General features: G+C 35.2%; 1 protein-coding gene across 2 annotated transcripts; it reads left to right on the forward strand.

Annotated features, from left to right (window-relative positions):
• The first annotated feature begins 3,982 nt into the window (after window positions 1-3,982).
• Window positions 3,983-18,319, forward strand: LOC132311303 (putative E3 ubiquitin-protein ligase LIN). 2 transcript variants are annotated; one of them, XM_059809176.1, is made up of 9 exons: window positions 3,983-5,430; window positions 6,650-8,421; window positions 9,342-9,626; window positions 9,714-9,741; window positions 9,833-10,481; window positions 11,500-11,644; window positions 14,982-15,242; window positions 16,868-17,177; window positions 17,662-18,319. In XM_059809176.1, exons 2-9 carry the CDS (start codon window positions 6,655-6,657, stop codon window positions 17,778-17,780), a joined length of 3,564 nt encoding a protein of 1,187 aa, XP_059665159.1. In that variant the 5' UTR covers window positions 3,983-5,430; window positions 6,650-6,654; the 3' UTR covers window positions 17,781-18,319. The 2 variants fall into 2 exon arrangements, with proteins under 2 accessions (XP_059665159.1, XP_059665160.1); XM_059809177.1 differs by lacking the exon at window positions 14,982-15,242.
• Window positions 18,320-20,259: the final 1,940 nt, after the last annotated feature.

A 20,259-nucleotide genomic window follows, 5' to 3' on the forward strand; every position in this document is an offset into this window, starting at 1 on the left:
AGGTAAGGGTACAATTTAGCAGGGAAAATGTGGTCTCCTACAACACTTGGGACTCGAACAGTGCAAACAAATATTGGTGGCTTGAAATAAGAAGAATGAAAAAGTAAGCTCACATTTTGATCGCTTACTGACTTACATGAGTCTGGTCATGACTACAATATAATCCCCACCTTCCTCGGAGCACTAACTCGAACAGGGTTCCTACATAAAATGCTAATACATCAATGGGTTATAACAAGGAAAAAATGTGGGCATCGTTAAGCGAGGGCCCAAATTTGCAAGCCCGGGGACGAGTTATTGTATAACGAGTTTGAGGTAAAAACCTCTAGCTAATGCCTTAAGGGCATCACCACCTAAATAAAATGTGATCATGCCACATATATATTTATACACTTTGAGGTGTATTCTGTTTAGTGCTGGACCTTATTCTAGACATAAATAATCTTCATATATAATTGAGGCTAAGACTGCTTAACCCTTGGATCCTTTTGGACATTAACGGGAGAGATGTCTTTTGAGCAACAACCAGCTTGTGATTGACACTTGGCGTGGTTTTAGGCCTGGTTTTGATAAGTATAACTACCCTATCTAGAGTAGGGTGCCACATGTCGCTCACTTGTGGATGCTTTCTGCTTTGGGGTTCTCAAGTGCTCCATAAAATATCTTGATTATGTTATTCTTTGCGTGTGCTGGGATGAGTAGGAAATGGGATGTCAGCCTGGCATGTCCTTGCAGGTTCGAGCAGTCTGTTGAGTGCAGTTAGCAGGGTCTCTAGGCAAAGTCTAGGAGAATGAACTCACCATGGTCTCTGAAGTTATCGCGCCAGCTCGGTCTTGCGTCTTCTTTTTCACTCGGTCATAACATTTCACTCAGTAGGCCTTGATCTGAGCTAAGTGTTATTTTTCGTGCAAACAGTATATATGTACAAAAAAAAAAAAAAAAAAAAAAAAAAAAAAAAAAGATTTTTTTTTTTCAAACGGTTAAACAAAATTTTATATATAAATGGAATATTTACAAGGGGTCCAAAGTAGCTCAAGCACCTTACATACATAAGAAACAAAGGCCAGTATGACCCAAGCAAATAAAGAGCATTTCCAAGTGACCATGGCCCAACCCATGTCAACTAGTTGGGAATTATTGTTGATAACAATTGAACTAGATGTAATCAAGCGCAATTCAAAACAATCCGGTAAGCAGGTTTGAAGCTTGAAGATCGATTAATTAATTGATCAAACAATCTATCAAGTGTTGGAGGTGGTCTGGGTAGTGGATGGGCACGAGGAGGGAATCGCTAATTGATGAGAAGATCACTAAAGACATCAATATCTGGAAGTGCAGAACCTAATACTTTTTCTATGATGGAGGATGAGCTTCGCCTTGGCAGAGCATTCTATGAGGAATGTGATTGTCTAAAAATCCTTGCATTCCTTTCATTCCAAATGTGATACACTGTGGTCGATAGAGCAATTTTACAGAGTGTGCTTCGAAGAGAGTTGCCCTCCCAATTTTCGCTAGCCCATGAGATAAAAAGATCCTTTGTCCAATGTTGGGAGTTTTGATTAGGTTGTCATTCAAAGGTTAGGGAATGTCTTACTTTTGACTTCTATACTAAGTAGAACCATGGGACTTGGGTGAATTGTCTAGTAAGGTAGTTAATGGTAGATTTCATGCTATAAGTTCATGAAGGATGGAATCCATTGAAAGGAATCTTTTTCTTGTGGATTTGGTGGTGGGAGGGTGAGAAGTTTTGGGACTAGTAGGGTGAGAGATTAAGGGAAAGACCAAGAACCTGCTTGAATGAAGTCACCAACTCTTATGTCTAGTGGAATGTTAGTAAAGACAATCTCAACTTCACAGAGTCTACCCATAAGTGACCCATTCTGCAACCAATTGTCCTACCACAACCTAGTGAAAGATCTATCACCCACATTGCAGCTAATTAGTCTCAGTGCAAGAGGCCTAAGTTGAAGTAATTTTCTCCAGCTCCATAAACAGACTTGTGGAATCTTCAAGGCCCAAAAATTTGAGTCCTTGATTAGGCATAAGTAATACCATTTGATCCAAATTCTATAATGGCGACCATTGAGAAGCTCCCAAATGCGCTTCAATGTGGCTACTTTATTTAGCACTACCAGGTTTGGAAGACCTAGCCTTTTAGCCTATTTTGGCTTACATTTAAGGTTCTGTGATACCCTCGGATTTTGAATGCGGGTAGGCCAAGCCTATGCCCGAACGCCTGGGGATATCAAAAACAAATCGGTAATAAATGAACATAGAGTACAAAAAAAATTAAAATTAAATTAAATTAAATGCATACTACTTAGAGTTGTTATTTTGCTTAAGTATATGCAAGGATTACATATATGATTTTTATCATGTTATTTTGGATTATTTGATGTACTACTTTATCTGTTGCATCACATATTGGATTGTGTGGTTTAATGCACCAGTATGGGACGGTGGCATTCTAGGGACGGATTAACTTATTAGTTAAATCCTAACTATTTTTACGTAAAGGGATGGATTAACTAAAAGAATGTTAAGTCCTATCTATATTTAAGTCAGGTCAACTGAATAAGTTGAATGACTTATAGAGGATTAATTATAGTTGGATAGGATGGATATGATTGATTTTATATATATGATTATGATGTCATGATATGAGCTTGAGTATCAGGATCATGGTTAGGGTGCGTATATTGTCAGCGATGTGTAACTGGATATAATGGTTCGTTATGTGCCCTGGTAGGTCTAGGTACCCATGTCCACTATATATGCGTTTTGCATGTTGCCTACTATTCAGGTTGAGGTCGCCCTATAGTTCAGTGAGGTTCCTTAGTGTGTGTGTATATATATTACTAGTTATTGTTGAGTTGACTTGGATGTATACGTATATCGGATCTCTGCTTGGACTGTAATAGAGTAGAACTTGTTTGTGAGCCTGACCCACCATTATTTTTCAGATGTTTGTCAGGAGTAGAGGTTGTTCGTGTTGAGTAAGGATCGGTCTACTTCACTCTTCTGAATTATCTACATAGGAGTTCCTTTATGTTTCAGTATTCTGATGTAGACAGTTGTTACTGTCATTTGTTCAGTTGGAATTTTCTAGGGATCCACATAGCATGGATTCTCGAGTTGTACTACTTTGGAGAATTAATGTATCAGAATAATTTATTATTTAATGAAATTTTATTGTGAGGTTTTAATTAATAGATTATCATTTTAGTTTCTTTCAGAAATTTATTTATTTATATTTATTCTTTTGTATTTTATGTTCGTTTATTACCGATTTGTTTTTGATATCCCCGAGCGTTCGGGCGTGGGTTTGGCCAACCCGCATTCGAAAATCCGGAGTATCACAGGTTCTAAGCAACATTTGTCCCTGACTTTTTCATTTCAGTTATGTGATCAGTTTCTGAGGGAGAATAACACATTTCTTAACAATGGATTACTAAATAAGGGGTATTTTTGTTTAAAAATAGTGGAGCAATAGGAGGGAGGTTTTATGTAAAAAAATTCAAAAGGAGAGTTTATTACAAATGGTTACAAGTCACAGAAATTTTTTTCATATTATTAGTTAAAAGAGTTAAGGAGAATAAAAATATTATACATATAAATATAAATATATAAAATTTTCTTGATAGCTATACAAACCCTTTGAAAGAGTTATTTACATTTAAGAAGTCGAATTTTAAACTTGTTAAATTCTTAAGGGTAATTTATACAAACTTTTCTTATGATTTGTCATAATTACACGAATTTTTCTTGTGATTTGAGAATTTACTCGGACCTCCCCTAATAATAAAAATATTCTACACGACCTTGCTTATGTGTGATGAACCGTCAAATACACTAACAAACTTATCAAAATTACTGAAATACCCTCACATTCTTATCTTAAATTACTAAAATACCCCTAAGCTTTTTATAAGAGTGGCGTCATATATATATATATTTCCTTTTCAATTCAGCGTCTTGCTCAGTTTCCTCCCACATCTTAGCTTTTCCATCCGCCGCCGCCGCTGTTGCTGGATTGTTCTTGATAAGGAGGAAGACGGTGGTCTCGTTTCATGATATGGTTGGTATTAGGGAGGGGAGGTTGGTTGTTGAAGTTTGTGATGGATCCTTATCCATGGCCTGACCCTTTTCGCTCACCTTCCATTCCGAAGTTATTTAATTGGGTTCCAAGAAAAATTTCTCTGATTCTGTATTGCAGAGAGAAAAATAACTTTTTGAACCCACACATACGCTTGTTGGGATCTCCATTGAAGCTCTGTTCTTTCTCTTCCTTCCTTCCTTCCTTGAATTAGCCCCCTGACTGAACTATAAAAATTGCCACCCACTGGAGATTCAATCTCAAACCACAAGCACAGAAGCTTCTTATGTGCTATTCTTTCAATTAATTCCCCACCAAACATCGACCCCTGTAAAATCCTAAGCTTAACAGTCGTTACCACATCTTCGACAATGGATCAGAGGTCGGCGGATCTCATCAACAAAAGTAAATCTAGGTCGAATGATTTCCACCTCTTCGTCGTTCTTGTAGCCGAAGTTGAAGTCAAATAGAGGAAAAAAAGAAGAAGAAGAGGGAAATGGATTGAAGACATTCGTAGATGGTGGACGTGGTTTTGAGGGAAGAGAGCGGTGGCGGCCACGATGGTTGAAGAGAGAGGGGACGGTTTGTGAGAGAGAGAGAGATATGTATATAATATATCAGTTGGAAAGAACAAGGGTATTGTAGGAATTTTGGTAAAATTTGAACAATATCAGCACATTTCGTCCTTGACTGAGGTTGACTTTAACAAAAGTATTATTAGGTAAGGTCGGACTAAATTTTTAAACTACAGGAAAGTCCGGATAATTATGGCAATTGGCGGACCATAGGAAAGTTTGTGTAAATTACCTGATTCTTAAAGCACCTGGCAAGTTCTTTGGCACTTGAGCCACAGAGAGAGAGAGAGAGAGAGAGAGGAGGCGGCAGTTGAACGTTTCAAAAAATTGAGAAGACTGAGGGAGGGCCTGCAAGCGTGACTAAAGCAACAACCAACAGACCCGTATAGTTTTAACTTCAATTCTTTAGATTCTCTCGTTTGTCATCATTCATTTGTCTCTCATCTTCTCTGTTCCACTCCATCGCGCCTATTGTCGCCTATTCTCTTACCTTCCTCTTCTAATTCATCGCTTTCATTTCTCTCTCTTTATATACTGTTTGTTTTTTCCTCCGTTTGTTTCCATTCCACAACTATGCCTCAGAATCTCCATTATTCTCTCCAATTCTCTCCCAAATATTCCATTCCCCTCCAATCTGCTCTTCTTTCCATTTCCCTCATCGAAGATCAAACCCCAAATCCATTCACATTCAACCTTAGATTATTATTGTTATTAACAGTTGAGTTGCTATTTGAGATTTTGTGACAAAGAAGCTCACAGGTATTTGCTTCTTCCTTTTTCTTTTCATTTATAATTTAAATCTTGTGTAAACTACATGTTTACCTATGAATGTATGTATATGAGTGACTTGGGATTAACTGTTTGATTAAATTTATTGACTACAAAATTGTAATTTTCTAGGAAAGATTATTCTGAACTTTATACTGGTTTTTTCCCCAAAAAGAAGTCAACAGTGTTTATTTGAATGCATATGTGTGTGTGTGTGTGCGCTCTTCTATTTGTGAGGGTGGGTCTTGGCGCAACTCTATTGTGCCTTGGAGGTCATGTGTTCAAAATGAAAAATAGTCTCTTTGCATCCGGAGGTAAAGCTGCGGACATCTAACCGTCCCAGCTCCCGAGTGCTTGGGCTGACCATTTTTTATGTTTCTATTAAAATTTCTATTGAATTTTTTGTGGGGTTGTGAGGAAGTGGATAAAAAAGTAAAGATGGTGTTTTAAATGAGTATATATGAATATGTATCTATATATATTCTAATATGAACTTATGTATAAGTATGCATACATATATGGAGAAATTTTAATTGTCAATCAATTTCTTTGACTTCTGAATTGAAGATAAGTACAAGAAAACAGTGATATGGTATTTATTTGCATTTTAATTTTAGCTTCATATATTTTTATATTTCTTTTTCATTGGTTCTAGTCCCTGTTCGAGATTGAGTATATAAACTTCTGAATTGACAGTTGAATAAAAAAAAATCAACTTTGAAATATTAATATTCTGGATGAAATTTTATAAATCTGGAATGGTGTTTTTAAAGTAGATTTAGCTTTAATTAGAAGGTGTTTACACTTTAGATTTAACTTCAAATGATTACATAATAAAATTGCTTCATGAATGTGTTATTTGATCATAAAATACACATTAAAGGTAGGACAAATACTGTTTTAAATAGATATTAGCTCAATTTTCTTTTCCTTCCCTCCAGTTCTGTTTTAAGTTCAAATCAACAAAGTTGAATCGAAATAATGGATACTTCAGTATCAATTATTCAATTAAAGCTCTTTGACTTTTGAATAATTGGATTCTGTGTTAATTCATTTTAAGAATTCTTGTTATGGATCAAAAGAATAAGATTGAATGGACGATTTTAGCAGAAGAATATGTCAAGCCTATTTTTTTTTTTCTTTCCTAAGTGTCAAGCCTAGTTTTCTTTCTTCGGGAAAGGTTCTAATGCCGAATAATTATTGATCCCAGTGGAAATGGCAATGTCGTTGGAGGAACTTCTTGCTAAGGAAGGATTCAGAGGAAGGAGATCGAAGATGTTGCCGAGAGTTTCCTCTGAAAAAGCAGTAAGTATGCCACTTTACCCATTCCCTGACCAGAAGAACTCAGGTTCTTCATCAGTTAAAAGGACAGCGAGGACAAGGTCATCGGTATCTAGTTTGAGTGGTGAATCACCTACAGGTGTTACCCATAGGAGTAGTAGACTGAGGAATACTTTTACCAGAAGGGAGAAAGTGGACACTGTGTCAAAGAAGAAAACAAGGGAGAAAGTCGATATAAGAAGTTCTGAAGATTTGCAGGGTGTTAGGAGAATGAGCATCCATTCATCGGGAGAGCTGACACGTAATGAGATAGTTGAGGTTGGACAAGGCAAGGAGATAGTTGAGGTTGGAGTGGAAGAAAATGAGAGATATAAAGATATACATTCAAATGAATTGTATATGGCTGAGTCAAGTAAGGGCAAATATGCCAATGGAATTGGGGAAAGGGAGAGGTACAAAGAGAGGTCAGGAAAGGATATAAAGGAAGATAAGAGGTATGGCAACAATCCTCAGAAACTTCTGCCTGGGCGAACAAGTTTTAGTGATAATTATAGGAGAAGCATGAAACAACCTGAGACCTCAAATAGCACCTCTAATAGAAGTTCACTAAACAGCAATAGCTTTGATGACAGCAGAAGAAGAAGGCATGCATGGACTGAACATACGGTTGCTGAACCTGCTCTTGATGAAGTTGCTGTTCAAGCCATGATATCCATCTTGAGCGGTTACATCAAACGTTTTATCAAAGATGAGGATTTTCGGACATTGATTCATCACACTTGTTTTGCTTCTCTTAATTTTGCTGAATTAGAAGAAGACCTCATTACTGAGTCCAAAGTAATATCCAATCTTGAACAAGCTATTGGAACAGTGGAAAGAGCCATTGAGGAGGGTGCAAATGCAAAGGAGTTGAAAAAAGCTTCATTGCAGCTTAGTGTGATTTCAGGTCTAAACTCGAATGAGTTGAAAGATGGGTTTACATCGGGGATTCCAAATTATAAGTTGTCAGCTTGTGCTCATCTCTACCTCAGCGTGATATATAAGCTACAGAAGAAAGATAGAATAGCGGCAAAGCATCTGCTGCAAGTTTTTTGTGATTCACCCTTCCAGGCTCGAACAGCTTTGCTGCCTGAATTGTGGGACTATATATTTTTCCCACATATTTCACATTTGAAGGTGTGGTACAATGAGGAAGTTGATTCTCTAGGAGATACACCTAGCAAAGCAAGGAAACTAATGCTTCTTGATAAAGTGTATAATGAAATTCTGGATTGTGGGACTTACCAGTTTGCAGTATATTACAAGGATTGGCTCACAGAGGGGGTTGAAGCCCCATCCATTCCTTCCATCCCCACACCTTCTGTATCTGTTCAGGAAGTTCAACAGGGATGTTTCAGTAGCCACTCTGCTCCGGGATTTCAGCAGAGAGGTCTGAGTAGTCACTCGCTGGACATGAGCAATCCTGTTGGTTCTTTCTCACCTCAGCCCAGGGTCAGCAAAAACTTATATGACTCGGTCTTTGGCCGTTCACATAAACCAGGAGTTGATGAAGTGGAGGATTATAAGGAGGCAGAGAACTTTGAAAATAGTATAAGTAGCTCTGACAGTTCTGCTGTTGAAGACAAACAAGCATTAACGCACTCTTCAGAGATAGTCAAGTATGCAGATGATGACACTGAGCCAGATTATGTATTTCATCTTGTAAGTATAATTGTCTAAATTTTTAGTTATTACTTTTTCCTTTTTATTTGATTTTTTTAGGGGCATTTTTTAGCAGCTATTGAGGATTTCACTAAGTTTAACTATGGGAAAACCCTATTTGGCTTGGTGATCTTTGATGCAATCTTACTAATGTACCACCAGTATTTAACATGGGACATCCTGTTCAATGGAGATTAGGGCAATAGCTTAAAACTAAAAGTTTCGGAAACTGTAGGATTGCGTTTTCCTTTTGAAACTCAGAGAAGTTTGTAGCTCTCTCTTCAACCTAGCATCACTTTTTGCATGTTGCCCAGCCAGTTAAGCTATACATGTTTTTCTCTATACTTGCTGATGTATTTTTTTGCAAATCACTTGGCATTTAAGATGCTCTCTCTATTTGAGTGGTGAGGTAGGTTTTTATAAGAATTAATGTGCTTTTGAGGTTAATGCTATAACATTTGCTTAAACTGAGACTTTGCGCTTTTCCTTTTATCTTTTAGTTTTTATTATTATTATGGTATTCCTCATGTATTTACTAATCAGGGAAATATTTAGGAAAAAAAACGTCTCCTCCAATTGAATAAACAAATTCTACATTCCAAACTGTTTTTAGGATTTATATTGTTTTGAAGTTTGTTTATTAATTTTCAATGTATTAAAACTTTTTTTTTTTAAGAAGTAAGTTTGTTTTCAACTAATAAAGTATTACTCGTCGAAGAAGGCTGTGGTAGGTAGAGTGACCAATGTGAAACATATAGTCAATTCTAAATAGACTATCCAAGTAATTTGGATTATGATTTTGTGGGTTGAGTTGATTTTTTTATGTGCATGAAAAATTGTAAATTTAAGTTAACTTTTTCATTTTTAATAAATTTTATATAATGGGCTAGGCTAAATCAAAATTTGCAACATCTCTGTAGGGAGACGGAGTAGTAGCCAAGAAAGCCCAAAGATTGCAGAGAGCAAGTGGTCCAGATGAAAGGAATCTTGATGACAAATTTGAAAACACTCATCTGCTTCAAACCACAACAGTAAACACCCATGTGTTAAATGCACTTCCACATAAACAAGCACATGAGTTGGCACTCAGGAGGCTAGCAAAGTCTGTTTTTGAAAAGCAGCAAACTGAGGAATCTGTTGATCTTGCTGATTCTACTCTTTTGTTGCATCCCGAAGATGCATATTTTCCTGATTCTTTGGCAAATGTACGAAGTCCTGACTATCCTTTTCCTGTTTAATAGTAAACAATTTGGATTTTTACTAATATCATTTTCTACTTTTTGCAATTGCAGCTGAATAACAGAAGGTCCTCTATTGAAGGTGGGTGGAAGGGAACACTTATAGAAATGGATCATCTTTTGCGTTGAACATTTGAACTCTTTGCTCATTTTTACATTTTTTCCCAGTGCAGAACTGAATGAAAATTGTGAGTATCTTGATGAAGGACCATCCTTCTTGAGCACCCCACATGATTTTATATGCCCTCTGACTGGGCTTTTGTTTGAAGACCCAGTGACCCTAGAGACTGGCCAAACCTTTGAGCGAGTAGCTATCACAGAATGGTTTGGTGAAGGAAATAGAACATGTCCAGTAACTGGAAGAACATTGGAATGTCAAGCTGTGCCACTAACCAACTTCATTTTGAAGCGTGTTATTGATAATTGGAAATCAGAACACTGTCGTCATTTCTTGGATTTTGCTTCTCAAGCAGCATGGGGCTCAGGAGAATACAGGTCTAAATTTAATGAAGAAACAGCTGTACTTATGTTGGAGCAGCTTCTTACTACCTTCAGTAAAGAGGAAAGAATAACAAATGCTGAAAACCTTTTATCTCTTGGAGGTTTGCAGTTTCTTATCAAAAGGTTTGAATTTGGAAACTTGGAAGAGAAGACACGTGTGGCAACATTATTGTTCTGTTGTATTGAAGTGGACACTGGTTGCAGAAATCAGATAGCAAAAAACATTAGAAAACCATGTCTTCTTGAACTACTCCACAGCAAGCAGGTAAAGTCAAGAGCAAGTGCGGTGTTGCTGCTTACTGAACTGATTTGCCTGAATAGGTATGTGATGCTTGTTCTTTTTCCTTTTTCTGTATGTATGGATGGCCTTATTGTTCTAGATTTAAGTAAGCTATACTGAACATTCTATTTGAAAAATGTGGCGGAGTTACTTACAAATGTACGTAAGTGTCACAAGGGAGAGGGTGTTTTAAGTACTAAGCAAGTCAAACTATGAGATGTTTTGTTGTACATCAGGAACATGAGGGGTACTTGAAATACATATGCAGAAATAATTGGGTGGCTAATGTTAGGATTAGAACTTAGTGTTGGCAAATTTTGTACCAGAAGCCAAAGTCTATGTTTTTCGTTTTATTTTAAAAAGTTGGTTACTGTCCAAGGGGAGAATCAGAATTTGAAGATACATTCAGAGGATAAAAAAAGGTAAAGTCACCTCTTGAATAACTAACTCACCAATTAGAGTTCAAGATCATGCATTCTTTTTATGACTCATTTTAGGGCATAATGCATATACATTTTGATTCATGAAAAAAATGTTTTGAATGCATGAAGTTGTTTTTGGAATAAATATATTTAAACATGCAATTTTTAGAAGTACAGCAAGCCTCTATTGATGTGTCGATCAATTGAAGATTTCCAGAATATGTTTATCGAAGTCCAGAATGCTTCGATTGAAGGTTTGATCAATCAAAGTAGTGACAGTGAGGTTTCATCGATAGCTCGATCAACCTGTACGTGAATAGTTTTGGAAACTCTCTTAAATCAAATTCTAAAAGATTTAGGTTTCTTTTTTTCTGATTACAATTGAGAAACCCTAATTCATTTGGAAACGCACACATATAGATACACAGATCTCTTTACACATTATTGAGGGAGCATATATATTTTTCTTTTCATCATCTACCTTGTATTAGATGGTGAGTTTTTAATTATGTAATATCATGCATGGTGAGTTTTTAGTTATGTAATATCATGCATGGTGTCTAAGGGTTTATTGTATTATTAGTATTAAGTAAATTTTCTGCCCATTAATCCTATACTATTGTCTTTGCCGTTTCAGGAGGAAAGATGTCAATCTTTTCTTGAGTGGCTTACAAAATGAAGAGATGGTGAACACGATGCATATTTTGCTTGTCTATCTCCAGAGTAGCCCACCTGAGCAAAGACCCCTCGTTGCTGTCCTCCTGTTACACTTCGAACTTTTGGTATGTTCCTCTAATTACTATTTTGCTTGCCGCGGAAGCGTGAAATAAACTATAATTCTGGTTTTCTCCATTCCTGCTTACCTCTACTTCATTTTCTTGGACCTATTATTGAAATTTTTTCTATTTTAAATATGTGAATCAGTGAATATGAAAGGCACTTAGGAGAGATACAAGTTGATATTTGTATCGTCAATCTGAATTTAAATTTTAATTCTTGAAAATGTAGACTTGTAACTTTACAAGTCAACTTATTTATGTGTCCACTTCTTATGAACCTCCTAATATGCTTCCTTAAACCTCACCAGTCACCATTAGTGGTTACTGGTTAATGGATTTTGTGATATAAAACCAGTAATCTGGTTTGGCCATTGGCTCGGTTGTATTTTCATGCAATTTTGTACTTAGCCTTAGTTCATCAATTCTCTTATCCTCCTGCTGCCAATAGATTAAAGAAGTAGTCGTTGATTTTCCTAAATTTTGTTAATATATGGTAATGTGGCAGCAGCTTATGCGTCCTCCTGCTAATCTGAGATGAGTCATACAAACCACCAACAGGGGCGGCCTGTTTAAGGGACCAAGGGGGGCCATGGCCCCACTCAAAAATTTCCAAAACTGGTATATATACCTGGTGTGCTAAACTGCTAATTAGTACTAAGTTCTTAAGAATTAATTATTGGCCCCCCAATATAAAGAATTTGACTTTTACCCATCAAATAGCACAACTTTTGAAATAAAAATTACAAATATTAATAATAATTTCTGATTACTTGTCTCTCTGTTCATCAATCAGCACATTTGTTCAATTCATATTTGCCGTCTCTTTTCTTTTTTCTTTTTTCTTTTTTCAATCGACAACACTAAAAATAAAAATCAAGTTAGTTCTTTACTATACTGATCTCTCATTTTTTTCTTCTACTGTGGTCCTCAAAACTCTAGTTGCTAGTTTATCTTTCTTTCCCTATCTCCTTTTCTAATTATTCTATTTTTTTATTCGTCTTATTCTTTCCAAAAATTACGGTCTCCCTCTAATTGATTCAATTTCCCCCTCCCTCACACACTTCTTTTCCTCCTCTTTTCTTTTTCCTTTTTTATTTTTCTTCTTCTCTTTTGCCCCCTCTTCTTCATTGGTCTTTCATTCCTATTTTCTTTGTCATGTAGGAACTAGGACTGATCATCAAGTGTCTTCTAATGATTCTTCAATTTAATCTTTTTGAAGATTAACAAATTTATATGTATTTACAACATTGACTCGTTGAGCTTTGAATTTAATAGTATCACTTTTTTTATCATCATGTTTGTTTCATTTTGTTCAATCCCATGTCACAACTCACTAGATTTATAGCAAAGTTAAATTCTTTTGTCTATTTTTGTTGATACATAGAATGTAATCTATTATGAACGTAATGGATTGTGAAATACTTTTGGTTTATAAACATTTTAAGTCATTTTTATATTATATTATATATATATATATATATATATATATATATATATAAGACTATTGAATGAGGAATGCATGACAAATTTCAATATTTTTTTTCAAAAAACTATATCATAGTACTAGTTCGGCCCCCCAAGTTGAAATTCCTGCTTCTGCCCCTGACCACCAAGGGTTCTAGATTAGTGGTATTTTCTCTACCTACCAAAGTGGAAGATTGAGGATTCAAGTTCCCATTGGAGAAAAGTGGGTTTGTGTTATTTGCAAGGCCAGAGAGAGAGAGAGAGAAATCGTACAGAAAGTCTAATTATAGCCAGTACAACATATATGGCCTACTATTCTGTTCATTTCGTGCGTGTTCCTTACTATTTACATTGTATCTTTTCTTCTTTGCAGTTACTTTATACAATCTTGTGAGACAAAGTGGAAATGTAGAATATTGGCTTAATAGTATAGAAAAGATGAAAAGAACTCGTTAAATCAATTGCCATTAGATAGCAATGAAAAACTGTCATATGTTCAATTACCAATTAGAGTATATTCATATAACAATTATGATTTTATGTTTAAATTAGTGTGTATGGACTTAAATGATATCTTTTGATAACCATTAAAGGATAAATATTAGGTTTGATTTAGTATGTAATACACTTTACAGTTTAATCATATAAATTTGCAATTTTGGTCCAGTGGGTCAATAAATCACTACTTAAAGTCGAACATGTTCTACACGTGTCAAGGAGACTGATCGACGTGAATTTAATGCATTCAACTAAACTGGTCTGAAAGGAATTGTTTATGTAGTACTCCGTGTATTATGAGTAATATACGACGAACTAAAGAAAATAAAAAAATAATAATTTTCTTACTTCAAGTACAGTGGTCCACTGGATTTAGAGCACAAAAAATAAAATAAAAATAAAAACAAATAAAAGAATTAATTACTCCTCACAACAGTTTGGGACAGGTCAGTGTGATCATTGAAGACCTCCAGAAAAATTCAGGAAATGGCTGGCTACTTTTTGTGTTGGTGAAAAATGGCTTCTTTTTGGCATTAAATCAAAGAAATATCATGGTGTGTGTAATCAATATTTCCGATAAATTAATGTTGCTAATGTTATTTGTGATTTAAAATTGCCTAACCCTTACTGGGAAAGAAACTTAGTTTGATACACTTAAAAGGTTGATATTGTACTCTGAATAATCTACTCTCTTCAATTATCAGCACATGTTTCAATTATTATCACAACAATATTTTCATTTATCTTCTCTTCTAATGGTAAATAAATGCAATTTTATTAAGACACGATGTAGTCTAATACAACTAAAGTAATCATTGGAGACTTGAAAAGATATTTTTCTAAAAACGTTGTTTTTTATTTTTGTTATTGTTATAAAATTACTTCCATAAATTAAAATACATAGAAGGTTCGAGGTGACTTTCTCATATGCTTAAAACAAAATGGTCATTACCCAGTGTGATTGTTCATCAAAGGTGCTGTGAGGTGCAGACTGAATACAAACCTAGCCTTTGGCAAATACTGTCACATGCTTAAAAATATATTTATGAAATTGTTGATGCATTATTAGAGTCCCTTCTTGTAAATATTATTATGTACATATACTTGAACTGTGAAAAGGTCATTGAGTGTCTTTCTTCATATTTTTAGTGAAACTAGTTATTTATTTTTCTTTGGAAGCGAAGGAACTAGCATGACTTGGCTATTTATGTGCTTGTAATCAGTGTAATGCTGCAAATATGTAAGAGATCCAATCAATTAAAAGCTTAATATATCAAAATGTCGAATTTATGTTCCTGGAAAATTATAGCTTTTATAGAAAGACACGTAAAAGTCGCATGATTACAGATAAGTTTGCTAAGACAAACACATGTTGCAGGTAGAACCTCGGAAATACAGTATATACAGAGATGAGGCTGTTCATGCCATTACAGTGGCTCTAGATGTTAGCATAGCTGATGAGAAGGTCCAAGCAAATTGTTGCAAAGCGCTTCTTACGTTGGGAGCCCATTTCTCCTTCTTTCGGAATATAATGACAGAGGATTGTGTTCTAAATTTAGGGGGATTTCTTGATGGTCCTGAATCAGATTCTCATGTCAATGAAGCAGATGATGAACCAGTTGATGAAACTATTCCATCAGTACGTTTTGCTCTCTTTAAAACACCTTATTTCCTCCCTCTCTTCCCCACCCCATGTCAAAACTGCACATGAAAACACATACGTAAGCTTCTAGTTGCTACTGATAGTAGTCCAGATATATCAGTATAATGATTTTAAGTACTTTCTTAGATTTAAAATCACACTATCTATTATCATCATCCCTGCCTTTATCCCTGCGGATGGGGTCGGCCACATGAATTCTCTATTTTCATCTTTCCTATTATGCACCATGTCTTCTCTTAAATTTAAGTTTTTTTAATTGTTTTTAATTACTTCATCCCACGGAAGCTTTGGTCGGCCTCTTTGTCGTTTATCTTCTAACCAAACTACTCTTCCTCTTTTAATAGGTGCATCATCATCGGGTCTACATTGAATATGACCACACCACCTAAGTTTACTTTCCTTAATTTATCATTTATAGGCACCATACCTAATGTTCCCCTCACACGGTCATTATTTATCGTATCTCTTCTAGTGGTTACTATCATCAAACGCAGCGTCCTCATTTCCGCTCCACGAAATAACATTTTCCTTTTAATTTTTTTGGTATCCGTTTGTCTGAAAGGAATGCCAAATAAATCACAATTTGTGTAATTTATATAATTGGAAGTGTTAGGCACAAAGTACTGGTAAATAGATTTAAAATAATTGATTTTTAAAAGATCCAATTGTATTTTGAATAAAGTAATATGAATCAGTCAAATATAGAGAGAAAAAATAATAAAAAAGATAAAAAATAAAAAAATCATACAACCACACAAAAACACATGATTTTTACGTAACAACCCCAATTTAAAAAAAGCATGGATCCTAGTTCAGGCAAACCATAATTCACTACGTGAGAGAAAGAGAGTTCATCCTAGGTTAACAAATTCTACCCTAAGATTCCCCTAGTTACTTTCTGACACATATGAATGGTAAACCTTCCCCCAAAGTTCCAGGCCGTCCATTTACTCGTTAACATCATTCTCTCCTCATGAATTTGCTTCTCCAGTGATTTCGGTCTCAAGCCTCTAGTCGTCCAGGTTGTTTGTTTGTTGTTTAGACACACTTCGATGATGTTGATTAATGATGATGTAAACTTCACAAGATGGTGATCAACATTCTAAATGATAACTCACCATCTAATGCAAAATGCTAGATGTTAAAAACAAAAATACGTCCTCTAAAAGTATACGCCTTAATAATTTGAGTAGACATCTCTTTGTATACATTTATGTCATCAGAGCCTAGATGTTTTAATATGGTGTTTTGAGTGCAAAGGAGTTAGGATTTCTTAGTTATAGTCATAATAGAAAACCTAAACCTTCTAGGTTTCTGAACTTCAATATTATATTTTTTTGGGAAATTTTTCGATCTAATACCAATCTCTGCTTACAGTTTTTGTTAAAAATTACAATTTCATGCATTCAAAACATCTTTTTCATGAATCAAAATATTGTGCCCTAAAATGAGTAATGATAAGAATATATAATTATGAAACCCTAATTGGTTAGACATTGGAGTGAAATATTTATACATGGATATTTTGCATGTCTGCATCTTGTTATTATATGTTGAAGCAACATAAAGTAGTTGTCTGAAGTTTAGTTGACCAAATATAGGATGATGAAGAAGAGGGCAGGGAACAGTGGCTCGGTAACTTGCTACCATCGCTTCTTGGAGGTGGGAAGAATTCTTTTCTACAGACTATCTGCAAGTGTTTAAGTTCCGGCAACTTGGATTTGGTGAGGGTGTGCCTGTTCACAGTGTCATGGTTGAGCCATGCACTTGCTTCATTACCTGATGTGGAGTTCCAGCTTTCTGCCTTCTCAGCTCTCATCTCTCGGCTTAAAGAAAGCTTGGAAAATGGTGAGCTGCTTGAGCACAAGGTTCTTGCTTCAATGTGTCTGCTTAATTTCAGCAAGATCCCAGGTTAGCAACTTTTATCATAAGCATTTTCTTAATCAAATTAAAAAATAGAAAAAAATATTTTATATTTCTGTGAGTGTAAAATTTTCTAATTGGTGTTTTTGGGTTCGATGGGATTGATTTTCAGGATCTTCCTCCATGGATTCTAATTTTTTTTTTTTTTTTTTTTTTTTTGAGTATTCACATGGTATTCCCTATAATTTAAATGGGGCCAACCTGAAAGGATGAAACATTAATTTCCAGGAAATTCTTATTCAACTGGTCAAAAAATTATATGATAATCATAATTTTAACTATTAAAATCTTCTAAATGGGACCTAATACTATTCTGGCTTGAGAATCTTGTTGCAAAAATAATATAATACCTGTACAGTTTTTAGCATTTTAAAAAACTTGCATGAGAAAACAATATGAAAATATATTCATGCATAAAATTTTGAGTTCGATTGCTAAAACCATCATTGTCTTTTCTTTTTTTTTTAAATAGAATGCAGGGTCCTGCTGATGACAATTGCAGAGGATATCAGGTTTCCTCTACGAAGCCTCTACGAAGTAACCTGGACAGCAAAACAACTCTATGGCATCATTTCAGGGGAAGATCTGTAATCCGATGATAAAAAAAAAAAAGAGAGAGAGGGACACAGTAGTGAAATTTTGTAGACATTAACATTTTGGTAAATATCAAAACTCTACAAATTGTAAGATACGTGGACCCTCCCCTTTTCAACAATATCTCTGATCCCCATTAAGTTGATTGTTTTAGAACCGGTTAATACCCAGTAACCTAATTGGTAGAGTGTTCAACTCCCCGAGCGGGTGTGCTCGTGTTCGATTTCCCCCTCTCCCTAATTTGTTAGGGAAAAAAAAGAAGAAGAAGATTGTTTTAGAACTGTCTTCTTTCATCAAGCGGACCGTCTTCTTCCACAATTTTGGAGAGGGAGATGCAGGATCAGCAATATTGTTGGAAATTAAGGGATCCCCTTGTCTTATTACTTGGAATGTCTACACAGTAACTGCAATAGTTAGGTCTCTATTAGTTTCGTCTGGTTTGGAGTTTTGATAGGTTGTTACTCATAGCAAGCCTTAATAGATGTTTGTAAATTTTTATTTTTATTATTTTTATATATATTTTTATTTATGTAAAATTGATTTCAATTTGGGTGTTACTTTATATCCTTGGATAAGGTTTGTGGTACGATGGAAGGCGACGGCTGTGAAAGTGGTGGAAAACGGTAATGGGGGAAGGTGGTGGAAAGCGGTGGCAAAAGGCGGTGGAAGTGGTGGCGGCGGTGGCCGCAACAACGGCAGTGGAGACGACGGTGGTGGTTGTGGTCAAAAGCGGGTTCAGAACTTTAGGTAAAGGATGACAAGATTGAGATTTTGTAATAATTTCATGAAGGCATTAGTAATATTTTATGGGGATGGATTGAAAAAAGAAAAAAACATGGTATATTAGTATAAAAAAATATTTCTTGAGTGCCACCCAAAATATTTCTTTAGCTTAAATGGTGGAGGTGGTGGCAATAGCAGTGGAAGTGGTGGGCGGTGGCGACGATGGTAGTGGTAAAAGGCGGTGGTGAAAGGTGATAAAAGGCGGTGGGCCAGTAGCAGTGATGGTAGTTAAGAATTTCATTCCTACTGGTTTGATGTGGAATGAATTTTTCATTCCTATGTTAAATGTCATATCAATTAAGGAAATGATTGTTAAATGTCATATAATTAAGCAAATGTTTGAAATAGAATCTCCGTTCAATTTCTACGTAACAAAACTACACCGTTAGTTTTTAATTAGGATACTGACACTTTGCAAAGCTAAGCATAAAAAGGTACTTTAGGAAGCCAAAAAAAATATAAAATAAAATAAAATAAAAAGGGTAATTGCAAAAAAAGAAAAATTTGCAACTTGTCTCCCTAAAAGACTATTTCCCCTCCTTTAACCATTAGAATCTTCCAAACAAGACTAGCATTGTAACTTCTGTTTATTTTGCAGTTACTTTTCTCTCACGTTGGTGGCTTCTCTCCACCTTCCAAATTTGGATCCTTTCTCGTTCACACGCTTCTTTTTGCATTTTAAATTTAATTTGGATCTAATAGTCGTTTGATGAAAAAAAAAAAAAATATTCCGAATTAAGGAATTCCTTAAATATGATGAAAAATGAATCTTGTTCTATTATAAAAAAGATCGAATAAGAATTTACGAGGACAAGAGAAAAATAATGACAAGAAAATAAATAGGCACACACAAACGAAACAAGGATTTGTACGTGGTTCACCCTCACAAATAGGGTTACGTCCACGGGCGATGATGATTCGTATCACTATAAAGAAAAAGATTACAAACTAGAGAATGTTTTGGTTCTTCCTCACAATAATCCCTCTTCTCACACCACTCACTCACTAACAAAGAAGACTCACTCAACACTCAAGAAATACCCCAAATAGTATATGGTTTACACAAAGAGAAAAAACCACCTAAATACAAACTTCAACTCTCCCTCGAAGATTGTACACACAAAAAGATTTTTTCACACACACAAAACCAATATACTCTCTAGATCTGAATATTGTCTTACTCTTGGATGCCTCTCGGATGCTTTTTATTGAATGAGTGCAAGGCTATTTATAGCCAAAAATATACTTGGTGTCCAAGTATATTACAAAGCTTCCTACTGAAGCTAATTTGGAAGCTTCACCATCACACTTCTTTAGCCAAAAGATTTTTGCCATGTCATAAATGAATTTTAAATAAATTTCTAACATGTTCTATAATCAAAGATTTTTTATGAAAAAGACGAATAGGAGTTTGAAGAAGGGGGAAGAACGAGCCCTCGACACGCCTGGAATAAAAAAAAATGAAAGTATTCTCATTAAGAGAATGAGTGAACTCCATAGACTATAGCAGAGTCTATCTAAGCTCTCCATCTCTCTCTCTCCTCCCTCCACGAATCACTAAAATGATCAAGAATCATTCTTATTCACTGTTTTAAGTGAATATGGGATTGCAATAGTCTTTCATTTCATTTTATTTTCTTATTATTTAGGGTTAAATACAAAAAACCCCCCTGAACTACAAAAATTGCAAGAA

This window comes from Cornus florida, unplaced genomic scaffold (genome assembly GCF_030987335.1).
Source record: "Cornus florida cultivar Cherokee Brave unplaced genomic scaffold, ASM3098733v1 CherokeeBrave_3.0.0_Hap2_Chr06, whole genome shotgun sequence".
In the NCBI taxonomy this organism is placed as follows: domain Eukaryota; kingdom Viridiplantae; phylum Streptophyta; class Magnoliopsida; order Cornales; family Cornaceae; genus Cornus; species Cornus florida.

Coding starts and splice junctions, on each gene's coding strand:
- LOC132311303 (XM_059809176.1), top strand. CDS start 6,655: ATGGCAATGTCGTTGGAGGAACTTCTTGCTAAGGAAGGATTCAGAGGA. Junction 9,627..9,713: donor TTCCTGATTCTTTGGCAAAT/GTACGAAGTCCT, acceptor TTGCAATTGCAG/CTGAATAACAGAAGGTCCTC. Junction 11,645..14,981: donor TGTTACACTTCGAACTTTTG/GTATGTTCCTCT, acceptor CACATGTTGCAG/GTAGAACCTCGGAAATACAG.